General features: G+C 42.6%; 1 protein-coding gene across 2 annotated transcripts in view; it reads left to right on the top strand.

Annotated features, from left to right (window-relative positions):
- Positions 1–17650, top strand: part of EPS8L2 (EPS8 like 2) — a 116660-nt gene that overhangs the window by 96743 nt on the left and 2267 nt on the right. For both annotated transcript variants that reach the window (XM_030560679.1, XM_030560680.1), the window contains exons 12-20: positions 2877–2951; positions 3841–3989; positions 4290–4416; positions 6127–6221; positions 9006–9117; positions 10516–10635; positions 13539–13671; positions 16272–16455; positions 17483–17612. In XM_030560679.1, the coding sequence (XP_030416539.1) occupies positions 2877–2951; positions 3841–3989; positions 4290–4416; positions 6127–6221; positions 9006–9117; positions 10516–10635; positions 13539–13671; positions 16272–16455; positions 17483–17612 (1125 nt within the window). The remainder of the gene's footprint in view (positions 1–2876; positions 2952–3840; positions 3990–4289; positions 4417–6126; positions 6222–9005; positions 9118–10515; positions 10636–13538; positions 13672–16271; positions 16456–17482; positions 17613–17650) is intronic.

The following is a 17650-nucleotide window of genomic DNA, read 5'->3' as shown; positions in this document are numbered from 1 at the left end:
CACACACCCCTGCGCCTCTCTCCCCCTACTTTCTTTCTGCTTCCCGGAGCAGCCTCGGGGCAGGGCAGGCAGGCAGCCTGCCCTGCCCCCAGTGCGCGCCGGGCCAGAGCCGCTGTAGGTAAACACTGGGGGAGGACAGAGGGACCGCGAGGAGCTTGCAGGCCGCAGAAAATAATCTTGCGGGGCAGCCTGTGGGCCGCGTGTTTGAGACCTCTGGTTTAGAGCCACCTTTTCTCCACCCCGCCTCTAGGATTAAGCTACATAAGAGGAGGAGGAATTATTTAGTTTGCTCCACAGAATGAGGGCTCAGGTTAGGAAAAATGGGATGTAATTAAGTGAAGCAAAATGTAGGCTGAATACCAGGGGAGATCACTGAGCTACAAGTTCTGTACGATTGGGGAATGATCACCTAAGGGAAGTAGTGGAAGTACCATCTCTTGAGTCATTTTAAAAAGTCTGGACTGGAGGATATTGTAGAGAACATTCCTGCACCAGTTCTCTAGGAGTGACCTAGTAAGTCTTTTCCATTGCTAATTTTTCTGACTCTGATAGAAATAATCACTCTGGCTCTTCAACTTTGCTTCGTTGGAGGAAAAGTGAGACCAGAAGCATTGAGATGTTCCAGTTAGAATGTAAACAGTTTGGGACTAGGGTCAGCTCTATTAGGCATTTCTACAGTGCCTAGAAGTTAGACAAAAAACCTACACACATGCTAATAGCTTGCCAGAGATTACCTCCAATTCCAGCAAGGGCTCTGATAGGTGATCAGCCCTTCAAACTGCACACAGGAGTTTTTCTGTGGCTACAAGATCATAACAGCTTTCAGTGCACTGTGGGTTTTTGATCTTCAGAGCCTATGAATAGCTAATCAGTCAGACAATGGCGCTCTCCTCAGGGAGTAGCTTCAAAAGGTTGAGTCTGGAGGTGGGAATTTTCATTCACTTCCCTCCAGGTGTTTTCTAGGAAACCCACTTAACTTTGTTTGTCCCAAAAATTCCTTCTTGTCTTCATTGTTTAAAATAGTCCTCTGAAGCTCATAACACTTCCCAGAGTTTACACTGGTCATGTCTTCCTCCTAGACAATTTGTATACAATCCCACATCCACATATAAATTTTGCATTTACAATACAATGGAGTCCAAATCTACTGAAACTTAATTCAATAAGATCTCCCAAAGATATTGAAGGAAATTGCTATATGCATCACAAGTGCCTTAAACTGGTAGAGTTTATTCCTCTTCCCATATGGGAATAGTTATACTGATATAAAAGCACTTTTATACCAGTATAACTCCATCCATGCTAGGGGGTTTGTACCACTTTACTATACTGGCATTATTAGCTCCATACAACTTGTGGGTTTATATGAGCCCTTAGTCATAGACACAAATTGCTGCCCTGAAGGAACGTAAAGGGGAAGTAGCAATGAAAATATTAATAAATTAAACTAGCCCCAATAGAAACACAGCATTTGCAGAATTCCAGGTTGCGTAACAGCACACGCTTTAGGAGATGTCACTTCACTTAGTAGGTTTATATACATCAATTCTTTTTTACATTTTCTTCTCCACATTAATATTTAAAAACACACACCGCCAGCCTAACGTTACTTAGAACCTACATAGCACTTCCCCTGAATGAATCTGTCCTCACATCTCACTTGGGAATTGGGCAGCTCCATTTTGCATATGGAAACACTGAAGCAGAGAGGTTAAGTGATTTACCCAAGACCGCAGAGTGGGATTTGATGCTAGAGCTGGGACTAAATGCAGCTGTTTCTGGCTCCTAGGGCTGTGCTCAGATGAGCTCATCTCTCTCTCACAACAGGATGCATGCAGCAGAAATAATTTAAGGATTTTAGCACACGCAGAGCCACAGTACCTTGCAGTTCCACTGAGAGATCTAATTTTCCATTGTAGCAACACCAACAATTTGTGAGAGAGAGAGAAAATAAAGGAGGCATAGACTGAAGTGGTGTCACTACGTCTCCCATTGATTGCTGCAAAAATACACTTGATCATCATAATTTAATCCCAGGCATTTGTTCTTCTTTGCAACACAGCCCATTTCAAAAGGCAGAGCATTTAGGTCTTGTCTATGCTTGGGATTCTGCAATCAGTGGCCATCAACTTCTCTAGATACATTGGTGCAAACCCCCATGTCTACACTACAGCAGTGCAGCTGTGCCAATGTAGCATAGATGCTTCCCACATGGACGGAAGGGGTTTTTCCATCGCTGTAGTAAATCCACCTCTCCAAGAAGTGGTAGCTAGGTCGACAGAAGAATTTTTTCCCATTAGCCTAGTTGCATGTCTACAGTGGGATTTAGGTTGACTTAATGATGTCACACACGGCCTTGAACGATGCAGCTAGGTCTACCTAAGTTTTAGCTGGAACCCAAGCCACAGTGAAGAATTTTCCCTGTTGGTAATTTGCTGAATACATTTGCAGGGCACCTAGCTCACAATGGGGTCAAATGCCTAAATACCTCTGAAGTTCTAGACCTTTCTTTCTACCCAGGAATTTATGGGTCAGGTTTTCAAAAATGACCAATGCTTTTGGGTTCCCAACTCAAAACACCTTGAAAGGTTGTGATTTTCAGAGGGCAGATGCTTGGCACTTTCTGAAAAATCAGGCCCCTTTATGGGTTCTCAAAATGGACACCAAAGAAAAGAAAAAGAAAAAAGAATCGAGTCACCCAAAATCATTATGTCACTTGGGCTAGGTCTCATGATTGGAAGCTAACCATTTATTTTTTTAGTTCTCAGTCTCCTACAGTAAGGGAAAGTATCAGAAAACAGTAATCTCTCTACATCACAGATGATAGGAACCAAAAGCCAGGTTTGGATTAATCTGGGAGTCTTCTCTCTTTTCAGGCCAAATTGAGAAAGCATATCCAGAACCCAAGTGCTTCAGAACTAGTGCATTTCCTGTTTGGGCCACTGGAACTGGTAACCCTTTAAATACAATTCTTATTCTTACTAATGTCCCTATGTAAAAAGTAGCACTAGCAGAGAATAAGAGGCAGACAGAAAGATACTGGACATGATCTGGCTAAGGGCAGGTGCGCCAGTATTAGGTGTACTCGTGTAAGATAAGAAGTTACAAGCAGCACAAGGGGCATAGAACCTGATCCTGCATTAGTGATCACCATTGTACCAGTGCCAATCGTGGGCATATAGCTCCCCACATTATCCCAGAATACTAGCAGGTGCAAATATAACCACTGTTTGAGGCATGTTGTGTGTTCTCCATCGTCTAGTACAGCTCCTGCTCAAAAGATTCAGTCCTTTAGTTCAAACTATAGAGTCTTGTGTTCTTAGCATTGGCAGTCCCTGATCATGACCAAGACGGCGGCCATTGCATAAAGTCAGAGAGGCAAGCCAAGCTTGCTAGATTAGGAGAGCACTGAAACCCCATTTCCTTAAAGGCAACAATCACCTATTTTTACCCGGGGCACTTGCAGAGAGCATGTGGGGATTCAGACTACTGTGCAAAACTGCACAACGAATTCACAGCCAAACCTTGAAACAGCGCAACATTCATCTGGGTTCAGGTTTAATTACAAACTTGAACGTGACTCAAACTATTCACGAGGATTGCGAGCCTTTTCAGACTTTGGGCCTATGGTCGTGAGAACAAAATATGGTTCCAATCTGGAGTGGCCCTGGGCCCCAATTTCAAGCAAATATCACTCATTATTAGCCCTGAAATACTATGAGGGATTCCCAGTTTCAACCAGAAACCCAGAGAAATTGATTTTCAGTTTGAGATTGTGGGATTTGTTCATGAAGTGAAAGTTTGTAACTGGTATTGTGTGTATGTGTGTGCGTGACTTAGATCCTCCATAGCTGTGGAGGCCCTGAACTCGCAAGGTCTGTCGTCAGCCCGCTTCTCTCTAAAGATACCACAGATTTCCTGAGAGGACACCTGACACCGAAAGAGATGATGCTCTGGGAGTCCATTGGAGAGACGTGGACCAGATCCAGGTAAGAGTCAGGCTGGGCAAAGGGACAATCAGCAGATTTCCAAGTTCTAAGAACAATTCAGAGCAGCATTTCGTTTCTGTAGCCCATTCAGGGGGGCTGAGTGTGAGAGCAGGATTTTGTCCAATAGGTTAAAACACTAGGGACCTGATTCACTGTTGTCCTGCACCTGTGTGGCAATTTACACCCTCTGCACTGATGTAAGTAATGTCAGTGGGTACAGGGCAATGGGGACTTGGGTCCTAGAAATGTACCATTTGAGGATCTGACACTGCATATAATTTTTCCCTCCCATCTTTTAAGAGCGGAATGGCCTAGAGAGTCTGTTGTCCCAACCTACATCCCAAAATTCCGCAATGGATGGGAGCCACCCCTGGAAATCTTCCGTGGAGCCCCATGGGAAATAGACGTTGGACATTTACAAGAGGAGGTAGGTCTCATGCCTCAAGTCATCTTCCTTTTCTACTAACTTACTTGGCCAGCGGGCCAGATCCTCTGCTATCCCAGTTTACACGAGCTACAGATCTGGTCCTGCATTTTGAAGATTACCTCAGGGACAAATACCAGGTTCATGGCAAGAGCCTTGCTGTTTTTCAGCTGGGTTGATGCAGATGTGAGATCTACTGAGTTTATTGAGATGAGGCAAAGGGCTTTATTCTCCACTCCATTACTGCAGTGAAATGCCATTGAATTCAGTGGAGTTCACCAGTTTTATGCTGGTGTGAGCAGGGAATCAGATGCAAAGAGTCAGTGGGTTGGTTGGATGAGAACCCAGGTTCCTAGCTCTCTGTTGCCAGTACTAAATCTCTTAGGGCAGGTCTGCACTGCAAAAAAAACCCAAAAAACAACACAACACCCAAAAACCTGCAGCAGTGTATCTCAGAGCCCAGCTCTATAGATTCAGGCTCATACTCCAGTGCTAAAAATAGCAGTGTAGATGTTCCGAATCGGGCTCTGAGACCCACCCCCATTGGTGGGTTTCAGAACTCAAGCAGGAACATCTAGTGCATTTTTATAGCTGTAGTGCAAGCCGAAGTCTGAGCACCTGGGCTCTGAGACTCATTGCAGTGGGTGTTTTTTGCAGAGTAGACTTACCCATAGCATATACACCTTACAGAGCAGAGGCCTGTCACTGTGCAGCTTGCTGACTTGCCCTATTGCTGAAACCCTCTTAACAAGTTATTCTTGATTCTTCCTGAAAATAACAGGCTCTGGCTAGAGAATGTTGGACTTATTCTATACTGGACCCTGGAGCTGTCATGATCAACAGCAATATTTTAATCCAGAAATCCAGTTACCATCTACAGTATCCTGGCCTCTTCAGCAGTAGCCCAGGAATCACACCATACTTCAAGGGTGGCGGTGCCGCCATCAGGTGCTTCCCAAATATACAAGATATTGGTTGATCTAACTGTGCTACAATGTAGATTGTGATGGTGTCTGAAATACAGTGAATGGGTCGATCAAGAGCTGAATTTGTTCTTACTCATCTGAATAAACTATAGAAACTCAGAAATACATTCATGGATTTTAAGGCCAGAAGGGAACACTGATCAACCAGCCTGACCTGTATGACACAGACCTTAGCATTTCACCCAGTGGAGGGAATTATTCTTCCCTACAACGTAAGCAAGCCACAAAGAAGAAAAATAACTTGTGCTTCCTCTAAAGCAGGGATCAGCAACCTTTGGCATGCGGCTCACTAGGGTAAGCACCCTGGCGGGAAAAGCCGGTTTGTTTACCTGCTGCGTCCACAGGTTTGGCTGATCGTGGCCCCCGTTGGCCACAGTTCACCACTCCAGGCCAACTGGAGTGGCAGGAAGCGGCGCGGGCTGATGGATGTGCTGGCTGCCACTTCCCACCATTCCCATTGGCCTAGGACGGTGAACCGCGGCCAGTGGGAGCTGTGATTGGCCAAACCTGCAGACGCGGCAGGTAAACAAACCAGCCTGGCCCGCCAAGGTGCTACGCTCTGGCAAGCCACTTGCCAGACGTTGCTGACCCCTGCTCTAGAGCATCTCTTTTTGAAAGACAGCCAATCTTGATTTAAAGACTCCAGGCGATGATAAGTTTACCTTCCTGTATCTCATGCAGATTTACTCTCTTTTAGTAACACTATGACTCCATTTTATCTTTTCAGCTGTCATCAGCCAATGGATATCCTTATCGTAACTCATCGATAAAACGTGGACAGACACCTGAGCAAACACAAGCAGTTACTCAACATGTAAATAGGTAATGTACTAGTCCCGGTGCTTGGCACAATGAAGCCTTGATCCTTGATTGGTGGCCCCAGGCATTATCACAATACAAAAATAAATACTAAAATATTTGGCCCCCCCACCGCCTTTGGTATCTCTTTGCTATCATTGATTCATGCTAGTTGTCTACATCCAGAGATGTCAAATAATTATTCATGCATGTACTGCCTGCCTGAAAAGCATTTTAATAAGCACATATGCAAGGAAATGGGTTACACCCAAGTGTATTTCATCCTTGTAGAGAAAGAATTATCAGCTTGATTTATCAGTCAGTCAATATGTTTTTATTTCAGACCATCATGCTTGACATTAAGAAGTTGGTAGAGGTTCTGTTTCCCCGCTTATTGTCCTGTGTTTGGGATACTCTGTTGCAATGTTTGTTCACGTGGAACAGTTGTATGGCTACATAAGTTAGTTTGCTCCATTATATTCATTCCCCCTGGTATTACGTATTTAGGGAAAAACACTTTAAGGATAGAATACATGCAAAAACCTACAGATGGTCAAGATTTTTCTGCTGAGATTTTTGTTGTTGAACAATGCAGTATTTTGAAAAAAAAGTAGTGTGATTTCCACATTTTTAATTTTTAATGAAATGAAAAATTCCAAATAAAAAATGTTTTGTCTGATATGGGAATTTTCATTTTGCTTTTTGACAAACCAAAATTGTTTCAGATTCCTTTCCCATCAACAAATTGAAACTTTCCCCAAAATATTCTAAATGAAGTAGTTTTGTTTAAAAAAAAAATAAAATTCATCCAGCTCTATACAACAGCTAGGCATTTATCATCATTATTATTATCACAACATCTTATCTGTTGCGATTTTAAAACTGTTTGTCATGGAGATGAGGATGGGCCAACCCCAGAACTCCAGTGCTGAAACCCCCAGATCCAAACTCTGGAAAAGCTCAGATCTGAATCAGATCTAAAACTTCAGGATTCAGAATTTTTTCCAATGAGCCAAACCAGAAAGTCAGATTAAGTACATGAATAATTATTTTTTATTTTGCAGTGTTTTATTGATAGAACATCAATTTGTAGCAGCCACAGTTATAAAAGAAATCTCTTAAAAAGTTTTGATGCAAGAAGAATTTATTCTAACAGACATTTAGATCTTTTATCAGTAAATTCCCACAAGCAAGATTCGCTATCCTTATGTTTCTCTTGTTTTACCAACTCTTCCACCTTTCAGATAGGATTATATTTAGCAGCATCCATGACACAGCTGTCATCATATAGGCCTTGATTCCAGCTAAGCACATGCTTAAGTACTTTCCTGAATCAGGGCCAGGTCTACACTAAAAAAGGTTTGCTGGTATAACCTTCCTAGTGTAAACATGGCTTGTTCTAGCAAAAAAAGTCTTATACAACTATCCTGAGCAAAATAAGCAATACAAGCAAAAGCACTAGGGTTTTTGCTAGTATAAAAGTGTGTGTGTGTCACACACACACACACACCCCACTCCTCCGGCCGCTTAGCTGGCACTGCTATACCAGCAAAAGTTCTACTGTAGACCTGGTCTTAGTAACGGCGGGCAAAAAAACTGCTGTGGGTTCCTCTGCAGTAAAACTCAAGTGCCAGCCCTTCCCCTGGTGACTCACTTTGCTGCTGGCATGCTACAAAAATACAACACAAAACATTCCTCCCTCTCCCTGCCTTCAGGGCAACTGCTGGGAAAGGTTACCGCTCCCTTTTCTGTCTAGCAGATTCAGGCTGCCAATGAATTGATTCCAAACCCCAGCCAACGCCACAGACTTGCTATTGACAGACTGTACAAGGCTATAATTATTATGACAATTTATTGCCTGGAACACAAGTTCTCCCAGGCAAGGAAGACTAGAAGCAATATCTTATGATGGACCTCACAGCTGGCTCTCTGTAGGCCGCTGCTCACACATATGGTCCATTTTATTCATATATGCTTAAGAGCCATCATCTTTTGTACTTGGCATAGACCTTCCAATTACCAGTTTTTGAGTGGGGAGGGGGTGGTTTGGGACATACTAGAATAATAAATAAATAAATAAAAAATCATGACACTGAGGATGTGTTTCCATAACAACATGCTGGTTATAAGCCAATCAAAAGTTAGGACTGTGGGGTAAACAAACCTTTTGGGGAAGAATTATTACTAGACACTCCAAAACCACACAATGGTAACTTCCCCCTCCTCAAGATAAGGAGCCTGCTTCTCTCTTGAGAAGTTATTTACCCCGTACAGAGTGGTAGTGGTTTACACCCATTTTGCACATGTGTAAATGGCTACCCAGGGTGCCAAAGCACTATAGAATCAGGCCCATGAAGTCTACTCAGATTTATGGCATGAACAGCTGACATGCTCTGATTGGCTGGCTACTATAACTTTATTTCAGTACAGTAAATTCAAGGGTTTTCTGTGTCTCCACAACATTTTCTTAGTCCTCACTTCAGCATAGAAACTACTAAAATGGAGAATAAAACTGTCTTTTTGTATGGGTCTGCTTACATCAACCTCACAGCTATGCACTGGTCATTGGTTGAAGAGCCTGCACTTTGCATTTGTGCAGGACTTTTTACTGTAACGTGATGGAAAATTTGTTCACTTCGTGGTCACAAGTAAATGCGACTTGTCCAGGGCGATTGCCCCATTAACAATGTACAGTCTCTTCAGCTGCATGCTAACATAATTACTACAAATACCAGTTCCTCCAGCACTGGCATTATTGACATGGCTGTCAGAGGAGCCCTGATTATAACCTCATTTTGTCTTTTAAAGGAATTTTGAGGCACAAGGGATGGCCCAGCCGAAGAAATATGCCAAAATCCGCTATGATTTCACTGCTCGAAATGCCAATGAACTCTCAGTGCTGAAGGATGAAGTCCTGGAGGTAAGTTAATAAACTCAGGATCAAATTTTTATAGTCCCTGCTTTCTAGAGAGGGAAAGAAGATGCACCAAGAGACTGAAAAATCCCAAATAGTTTTCCTCTGGAAGTTATGAATGGCAACATGACATTTCATTTGGATAGTAAGCTTTAAATCTGAGTAAGAAAAGGATGGCTGGTACTTTTCCAGTGCCTTAGTGCATGGGTTCAGCTGAGATTTGAGACCAAACTCTGGTTTAAAAAAAAACAGCAGCAAAGAAAAGAAAACCATATCATTATAATACAATGTCTGACAACATACTGAGCCCAATTTCCAAGCACAGGGCTCAGCCTGGCAGCAATCACTGAGCACTCTGGCCTGAATGCAGCAAAGCACTTAAATCTTTGCTTAATACGCTCACCTTTACGCATGTGAGTAGCCCCACTAAAATTCACTGTTTGCTGCAAGAAGGGTCTTTCTGCCTTAAGTTTCAGTATGATGGTGAACTCAGGGACTATTTTCCACTAAAACATAATACAGAATTTTTAACCACTACCAGTCTTCCTCATTGCGACACACTTCGCTGTCACAAAATACATGATATGACTTTAGTCTACATGTTAAGGCTACATTGGATTAAGAGACAGACTTCTGTTAAATATGTATCTGGAATAATTGTATAGTTGCTTCACATTGGGTTAGCAAATCTGTAGATTAGGAAAACTGACATTTTAAAACCTTGTTTCTCAGATATAACTATATTAAAATCTTAATGCAAATAAACACTGAAGCACAGGCATGTGGTTCAGAAATCTTTGGGTTAAGGACAGTTTTCACACATGATTTTTTAATTGGAGTTCAAAATAGAACAAGCCTGTAAGAAGAGACAGGTCATGACGCAAAGAGGAAGATATTCTAATAACAATACACCATCTTTTCCATGTCCTGTTTATGTAATGGATGGGCTGTAATCAGGTTATATGAAAATCCTGCAGGCATTTTTTCCACCTTCAGCAGGATTCACTGCTGAAGAGCATTTTTTTTTAAATGTAAAAGCAAGGCAAGCATTTCTGGACACCATGATCTCTCTCATCAAGTAAAGCTTTAAAAAACAACATGCAAGTTAAGCAGGAGCTAGGGGTTCCTACAGACACTAGATACATTTTTCCTCAGCATTGTTGCCCAATAGACCACTATTACAATTGTTTTATCAATCCTTTTCAGGGAGTGTTTATTAATGTGACATTGGAATTTAATGTTACATGAATCTGTTGTGGTTTCCTTGCCTGTATTACAAAGCTCCAATATAATTGTATGTTTTTTCCACTGCAAGCCCATGTGAAGATGTGAAACTTTTGTTACCTTGCACTTGTCATGAATGCCTGATGGGCTCAATGGCTGAAGTACTTTTTCCCCTCACAGGTGTTGGAAGATAATAAGCAGTGGTGGAAACTGCTAAACCGGAGTGGGCAGGCTGGTTATGTCCCCTATAACATCCTGGATGTGGTGAAACTGGAAGATTATGAACAGCTCTATAGTCAGGTGATGTTTCATTGGTGATCAGCTGCAGTGCATAATCAGCCTCTGCTTATGGCTAGCTTCAGTAGGCATAAAAAAAAGAAGGGGTGGGGAAGATACCTGTAGGCCTCTTAATACACCCTCTCCCTGTCTGTATAGGTTTTCATGCATTGTGCTGTCTTCACAACTAAATGTTATTAGGAAGTTAATGCTCTATTTAGACACCTCACAGCTGGTGTAGAAGGTGAAGTGATTAAGTAAAGCTAAACAATGAAGACCCAATTAGGTGTTCAGCAGAAAGCCAGAAACCTCTGTGAAAACAGCTTCTGGGCCCTTGAAGGAGATACAACTCCACACTCAGCTCCTAGAGGATTAGCTTATAACTTGAGACAGAATTTTTCTCTTTATGTACAATCCTGTAGTTTCTTTGTTTTCATAGATGTGCCTTACAACAGAGGTTCTCAACCTTTTTCTTTCTAAGCTCCCCTCCCCCTATATACTATACTCCATGGCACACCTGTGCCACAATAACTGGTTGTCTGCATATAAAAGCAGGGCCAATGTTCAGGGGTAGCAGTCAGGGCAATTTCCTGGGACCGCATGCCACAGGGGTGCCCATGAAGCTACATTGCTCAGGCTTCAGCTTCAGCCGTGGATGGCAGGGCTCAAGGACTTGGGCTTCAGACCCATGCGGTGGGGCTTCAGCTTTCCACCTTGGGCCCCAGCGAGTATAATGTTGGCCCTGCTTGGAGGTCCTCCTGAAACCTACTCGAGGGCCCTGGACCTCTAGCTAAGAACCACTGTCTCACATCACCAAGAAAAACTTCAGAGAAGCCATACTCACTTAGCAAAAGGCCTGAGTCATCATTGCTCTGCACTATGTTGTCACTGAGTCCATTGCAATGTGGGAGTAAACTACCAGCTGTGACTCAATGGCATTTCGCAACCACCATGCACTGGTTGAAATGCCTGTGCAAGCTGCAAGGCAATAACAAATCAGGCCTTTGGTTTTGTTCCTGAGCCAGCTAGCCCCCTCCACCAGCTTGCAGACATTTTGCACATCTCTAGGCTTCCATTCCAGGATCTCAAAGTAATTTAGAGATGTTAATGAACTAGCCCTTGTAATGTTGCTGGGAGGGTGGGTCATTATCATGACCATCATAGGCATAATGACATGAGGAGACAGGAACAAAGCCCCAGATTCTCAAAGTGATTTAGGCACACAACTCTCATTGAAATCAGTGGGAATTAGGTGCCTAAATACCATTAAGGAACTGAGCCAAGGTGCTTAAGGGTCTGATTTCCTGGGGACTAAGGCCCTGCAGCTCCCATTGATTTGACCTGGAGCAGTGGGTGCTCACCACTTCTGAGAATCAGGTCTTTAGGCCCCAATCCTGCAAACACTTATGCAGGTGCTTAACTTTACTACTGTGAGTGGTCCCACTGAAAGAAAGAGGTCACTCACCAAGTCAGTGACAGAGCCGCTAATAGCATCTAGCTCTCCAACTTCCTAGTCCTGTGGCTTAACCACTAGATTATATCACTCCCTGTCAAGATATCCTCATGGTCATCTGTTCTCTTTTCTGTTATTACTAATTATTAATTAACTTTTATACAGTGGTAACCATGAGAGCAACCATGTCAGGGCTCCGTTGTGCTAGGCACAGTATAAATATATAGTAAAATGATAGTCCCTGTCCCAAAGAGTTTACAAGATTGAACAGATGAGTGACACAAGTGAGTCAGGGTTGGCGAAACTAGGATAATAAAGATAATAGGAGGCATGCAATTCTTAGCCAATCAGAAATCACAAATTGCCACCTGCCATCTCTTACAAATGAGTGGCAGTAGAATTTCACATGCTTTTGAGTTTTAAGCATAATGATTTTCTTTTCTGTGGTTATATGGCCATGTCACAGAACTTCATGTACTGATGAAAGGCTCTCGCCAAGCTAGTGCTAATGATGAATTATTTATCTAAAATGGGAGTGGAAGGTCTGGGCAGACAATAAATTCAGTATTGTCAGTCCCAGGTATTAAAAACCCTGGAGTGCAAGATGAGATAGACTGGGGTGCAGTGAGATTGATTTAAAAATCATGAGCTATTAAAAATATCATACAATTTCTTTGCTGTATGGATTCTGAGCCTTAGGGGCCACTCATGTCACATTTTCTGGCTTTTCAACACAGTCATAAGTGCAGGAGACTAACCTTTCATTTAAAAAAAGTGAGATTCTCACAAAATCTCACAAAACAGCTAGAGTGGAGACTTTCAGAAAATTATTCATTATTGCAAGGTGCATGATAAAATCCTGAGAGTTAGCAGCACTGTAAATTATAGCTCTGTGGCAAGTCAATAAGCAATGAACTTTGGGCTTTGCAGAGCCAACAGTACATGATCACATTTAGCTTGGCATTATTTTGCAACACAATGGTGAGGCCTTCTTGCAACCTGAGGTACACCGCTAGCTCGATATAACATGACCTGATATAACACGAATTCGGATATAATGTGGTAAAACAGTACTCCGGGGGGGAGGGCTGTGCACTCTGGTGGATCAAATCAAGTTCAGTACAACACAGTTTCACCTATAACGTGGTAAGATTTTTTGGCTCCCAAAGACAGCATTGTATCGAGGTAGAAATGTAGCAGGTGACAATAGCATGTGAATATTCACGCCTTGGCTTATGGAGATCCTTGATACAATTTCACTGGATGGTGTAAAACAGAATTAAATGGAAGCTGGTCAAGTACAGTTTCTCATAATTACATGTTAACTTCAATAGAGCTAGACCAGTTTACAGAACAGCTGAGGATCTGGGCCACTGTGCTCTAATCTACTATAGTTGTGGGGGGGACAAATATTCAATAATGCTGAAAAAATATTTTACTTAATAAAAACCCTTTTATTTTTTATTCTAACCAGAAGTACAAAGGAGACTTGAGTCCGAGAGGAATTGGCCCTGCCAGCCCTACCCATAGGATTCCTGGTAGCTACGCTGGTGATAAATGGGGAAGTGAAATGTTAGCTGGGAACTCTCCTCACAATGCCAAAGAACGTAAGTGCATAGTATCAGGGTTCTTACTGTTCACCACAACTCAGACATGTATATTGTTTCACAATACACAGTCCACAGAACTTGGTACTGCCGTTCTGGAACTTAGATTTAAGCTGAGAAGCTTCCACCAGTGTGTTCTCTCCTTTGTTTATGTTGGGTGCTAGTGGATTTCTTCTTAGAATCATAGAATATCAGGGTTGGAAGGGACCTCAGGAGGTCATCTAGTCCAACCCCCAAATCCCCAACTACATCATCCCAGCCAGGGCTTTGTGAAGGCAGACCTTAAAAACCTCTAAGGCAGGAGATTCCACCACCTCCTTAGGTAACCCATTCCAGTGCTTCACCACCCTCCTTCTTTATTTACTTTTCTAAAACTGTTCATCTGTCTTAATTTCCTTAGTATCCTTAAGGAGGAGGGATAGCTCAGTGGTTTTGAGCGTTGGCCTGCTAAACCCAGGGTTGTGAGCTCAATCCTTGAGAGGGCCACTTAGGGATCTGGGGCAAAAATCAGTATTTGGTCCTGCCTAGTGAAGGCAGGGGGCTGGACTCAATGACCTTTCAAGGTCCCTTCTAGTTCTAGGAGACAGGATATCTCCAATTATTATTTTATTTTTATTAGTCACTGTGTATATGGGCCTAAATCTATGCACCTAAATCCATATTTAAATACCTAAAATGACATAGGCAGCAGAAAAAGGGGAAAGATCTTCACCTCCACTCAGGCCTCTTTGTACCATATAAAAGGGCCAGTGCAGCACACAGGGGCTGTAAGAACTCTAGTTCTGGCCAGGGGAGGATTCCCCCAGTGCAGTCACTATGGAAGACAGCCAGGAAGCTGCTTTCTGAGACTCCCTGTACAAATCCTGGTCTAGGGGGCCTGCCAGGGCTGTGGCCATAAGAGGCACAATGAGGCAGGGTCACAACACTGTTGAGATTCTGGGCTATGCTGTGGCCCACAGAGCAGCCCTGAGGAAGCTGCTGCAACTTAAACCGGCCTGCAAGACTGTGCAAACTATATTGTGGGCCCCACAACAGCCCCGAATGAGGAGTGGCTTAAAAACACCTTAACCTCTCCTCCCCCTGCGCAGCAAGGTGTGTGCTGCACCAATCTCACTCCCCCTGTGTTTAGTTGCCTACTAAGTGGCCATTCAGGTACCTACTACTATATGTTGCAGCAACCATATCTTCCCCCACTATTTTTTTCTTTATCTTTTCTTTTACATATTCTCTACTGTACTAAAACTGTAGTACTCAGCACAGTCCCATGCATTCTGTGTGTGGTTATTGCAAAATAAACAACCCCGGTCTTCTTTAATTGTCATATATGTACAATGTCATCACTTTAAAAGCGTGCTGGACTTCTGGCTCCAAAAGGACTCATCCTGCTCTTTGGAATTTTCCACCAAGCACTTTTCAGTAATAGTTTCCCAACCAGTTCTGACTTTAGTAAAGTAAAGCTCCAGCCAGCTAAAAGTAAGGTGGACTACGGGTATGTGTTCATTTTTCTCACGCCTTACAAATCATGGCTTGGTTTATATTGCCCCTTAGAATACACACTTATGAAATAAAATTTAATCGTTCCCCATCAAGTTTGTCATTATGTACCATGAAAGAGAAGAGTTTCTTTACCAACTGGAAATTATACAGCTTTAATAATGACAATCATGTTGGGAACTAGAAATCCCATCACAACAATTTGTTCCAATGAGAACTGAATAAACGCCATTCAATTATTACCACCATGTAAAAAAAAAAAAGAGACAGATCCCTCAGTTATTAGTTAGAGACAGGTAAGACACAGGAGGATGGATTTACCCTATGTCCATGTCATTAATGTCCAGTCCTGATATGGTGGCTAGTAACTACATAACACAATGCCATCTCTGCTGTCTGTCTCCTTGCTCTCAGGATCGCCAACTATTCCAAGACTCTCCAATTAGCCCTCCAGGAGTTGCTTTAGAACTTATGCTAGGATTTTGGCATTGCAGGATTAATGGACACAATACCTGCACCCAACCACTCACTCATCTTAGGAGCAAGTGACCCTATGACTGGTTCTCAATTAGCTTTCTGAAAACTAAAATCCGCCTAAAACTCTGCTACAAGGACTTGTGTCTGGCTGTTATTTTGCATTCCCTCCCTCGGAAGAGATATTGTGGAAATACAGCATTTAAAAGCACGGAAGAAGGTTTTCAGACCTCAAAAACTGAAAAAGAAATTTGAAAAGATAGGCGCCAGCTTTGGGGCCTGTGGGGCATGAGAGAACCCTACAGTTGGTTCAGCATGTTACTACTAAAGTGATGGCACATCAAATGTTTCCTTTACACTTTGTTCCTGAAGCAGGTTTCATGGTCAAAATGTCATGTCTCGCCCACCCCGCAAAGCACTTAAGCACCTTCTTTAAAGTTAACCACATGATTAAGTTTTCCTGATTTCCTATCTTGAGCATGTTTTTTTACAGAGTTAATAGAGCTGCAGAGTCAAATTCTGCCTTTATTTACATCTTATGCAACCCCATTGATTTTCACTAGTTGTGATTTAAGACAGAATTTCGCCTCCGGTCTCTAATTTGTCACCTGAAAGTGTGCTTCATTTTCCAGAACTTATCCATCATATGGACGAGGTGAATGATGAGCTGCTGAAGAAGATCACAACTAGTAAAGTTCAGCCCCACCAAAGAAACTTTAAGGTGGAGAAGACGCAGCAAGTTGGCGTGCCCCTGACGTTTGAGTCAAGCGCTGAAGAGGTCAAAGCATGGCTGGAAGCAAATTCCTTCAGCAAAGGGTAAATCTGCACAGCTGCTATGTGAGATGCTGAACTTTCATTGAAAGGGGGGAAGAAGGAGGCTTTTGACATTTTTACTAGATTACAGGATGCTTATGTTTGTTTAATTTATAAAGCCTGTGAGCAAGCAACACTTCTACCCTGCTCTTAACACAGTCAGTACGCACAGTCAGTACAGAGTCCGAACTACTCCCAGGGGTTTTGTTTTGCTGACAAAGAGACAATCAATGTAACACAAATACCAGCCGGTGTCTTCTCTCTAGATGTGACTACTTCTAAAGTTCCTCCCTGAGGACTGTTCAATCTCTACACCACCTCTTCAGGGGAGCACTCCCACCTCCCTTATATCCCAGGTGGATCAAGCAAGCCACCTGTGGTTAGCAGAACCCAGTTAGCATCTCCCAGTAGGATCGACCCTGGATGACAGGTGTTTTCCTTTTAACTAACCCTTACTGCTGAGAATCCCAAAGGACTTTGCAAAAGTAGTTAATTTACAGATGGGAACACTGGGGCACCGAAAAGTTATGGGCCAGATTTTTAAAGGTATTTAGATGCATAGAGATAGAGAGGCACCTGGCAGGATATTGAAAAAGTTCAGTTGCCTAACTCTATTTAGTATCAATAGGAGTTAGTTAGTATCTTAGGTAGTTCCAGAAAATCTCACTAGATCCCATCTATACCTTTAGGTACCTAAGTACCTTTAAAAATCTGGTCTCAAGTGACTTGCTCAAGACTGCAGAGCGAGTCAATATAAGAACTAGGGTTAGAACTGGATCCCATGTCTGGGCTGTAATTCCTAAACACCTCTTACCTAGGGATTATAATTAAGTATATAATAACTAAATATGGGCTGCTAACTTTTCATAATAATATTAAATATATATGGAGACAGAGCCTAATCTCATGTGTTGACTACTCATGGAGTGGACACTGCCATAATAGAGTAAACTTTCATAGACTTCTCACTCCATTTTTCTCCTTTTGACCCATTTGTATCACGTGCCTTTCATTACCTGTGTTTTTCTAGGACTGTGGAACATCTTGGCATACTTACAGGGGCCCAGCTTTTCTCTCTGAATAAGGAGGAATTGAAGAAAGTGTGTCATGAAGGAGGCAGGGTATACAGTAAAATTACAGTGCAAAAATCTCTCCTGGAGGTAAGAAGTTTTCCCACAAAATCCTATTAGTATGGAAC

This window comes from Gopherus evgoodei, chromosome 4, assembly GCF_007399415.2.
Source record: "Gopherus evgoodei ecotype Sinaloan lineage chromosome 4, rGopEvg1_v1.p, whole genome shotgun sequence".
Taxonomy (NCBI): Eukaryota; Metazoa; Chordata; order Testudines; family Testudinidae; genus Gopherus; species Gopherus evgoodei.
The sequence above is the reverse complement of the archived record's forward strand: the minus strand, read 5'-3'. Positions and strand labels throughout refer to the sequence as shown.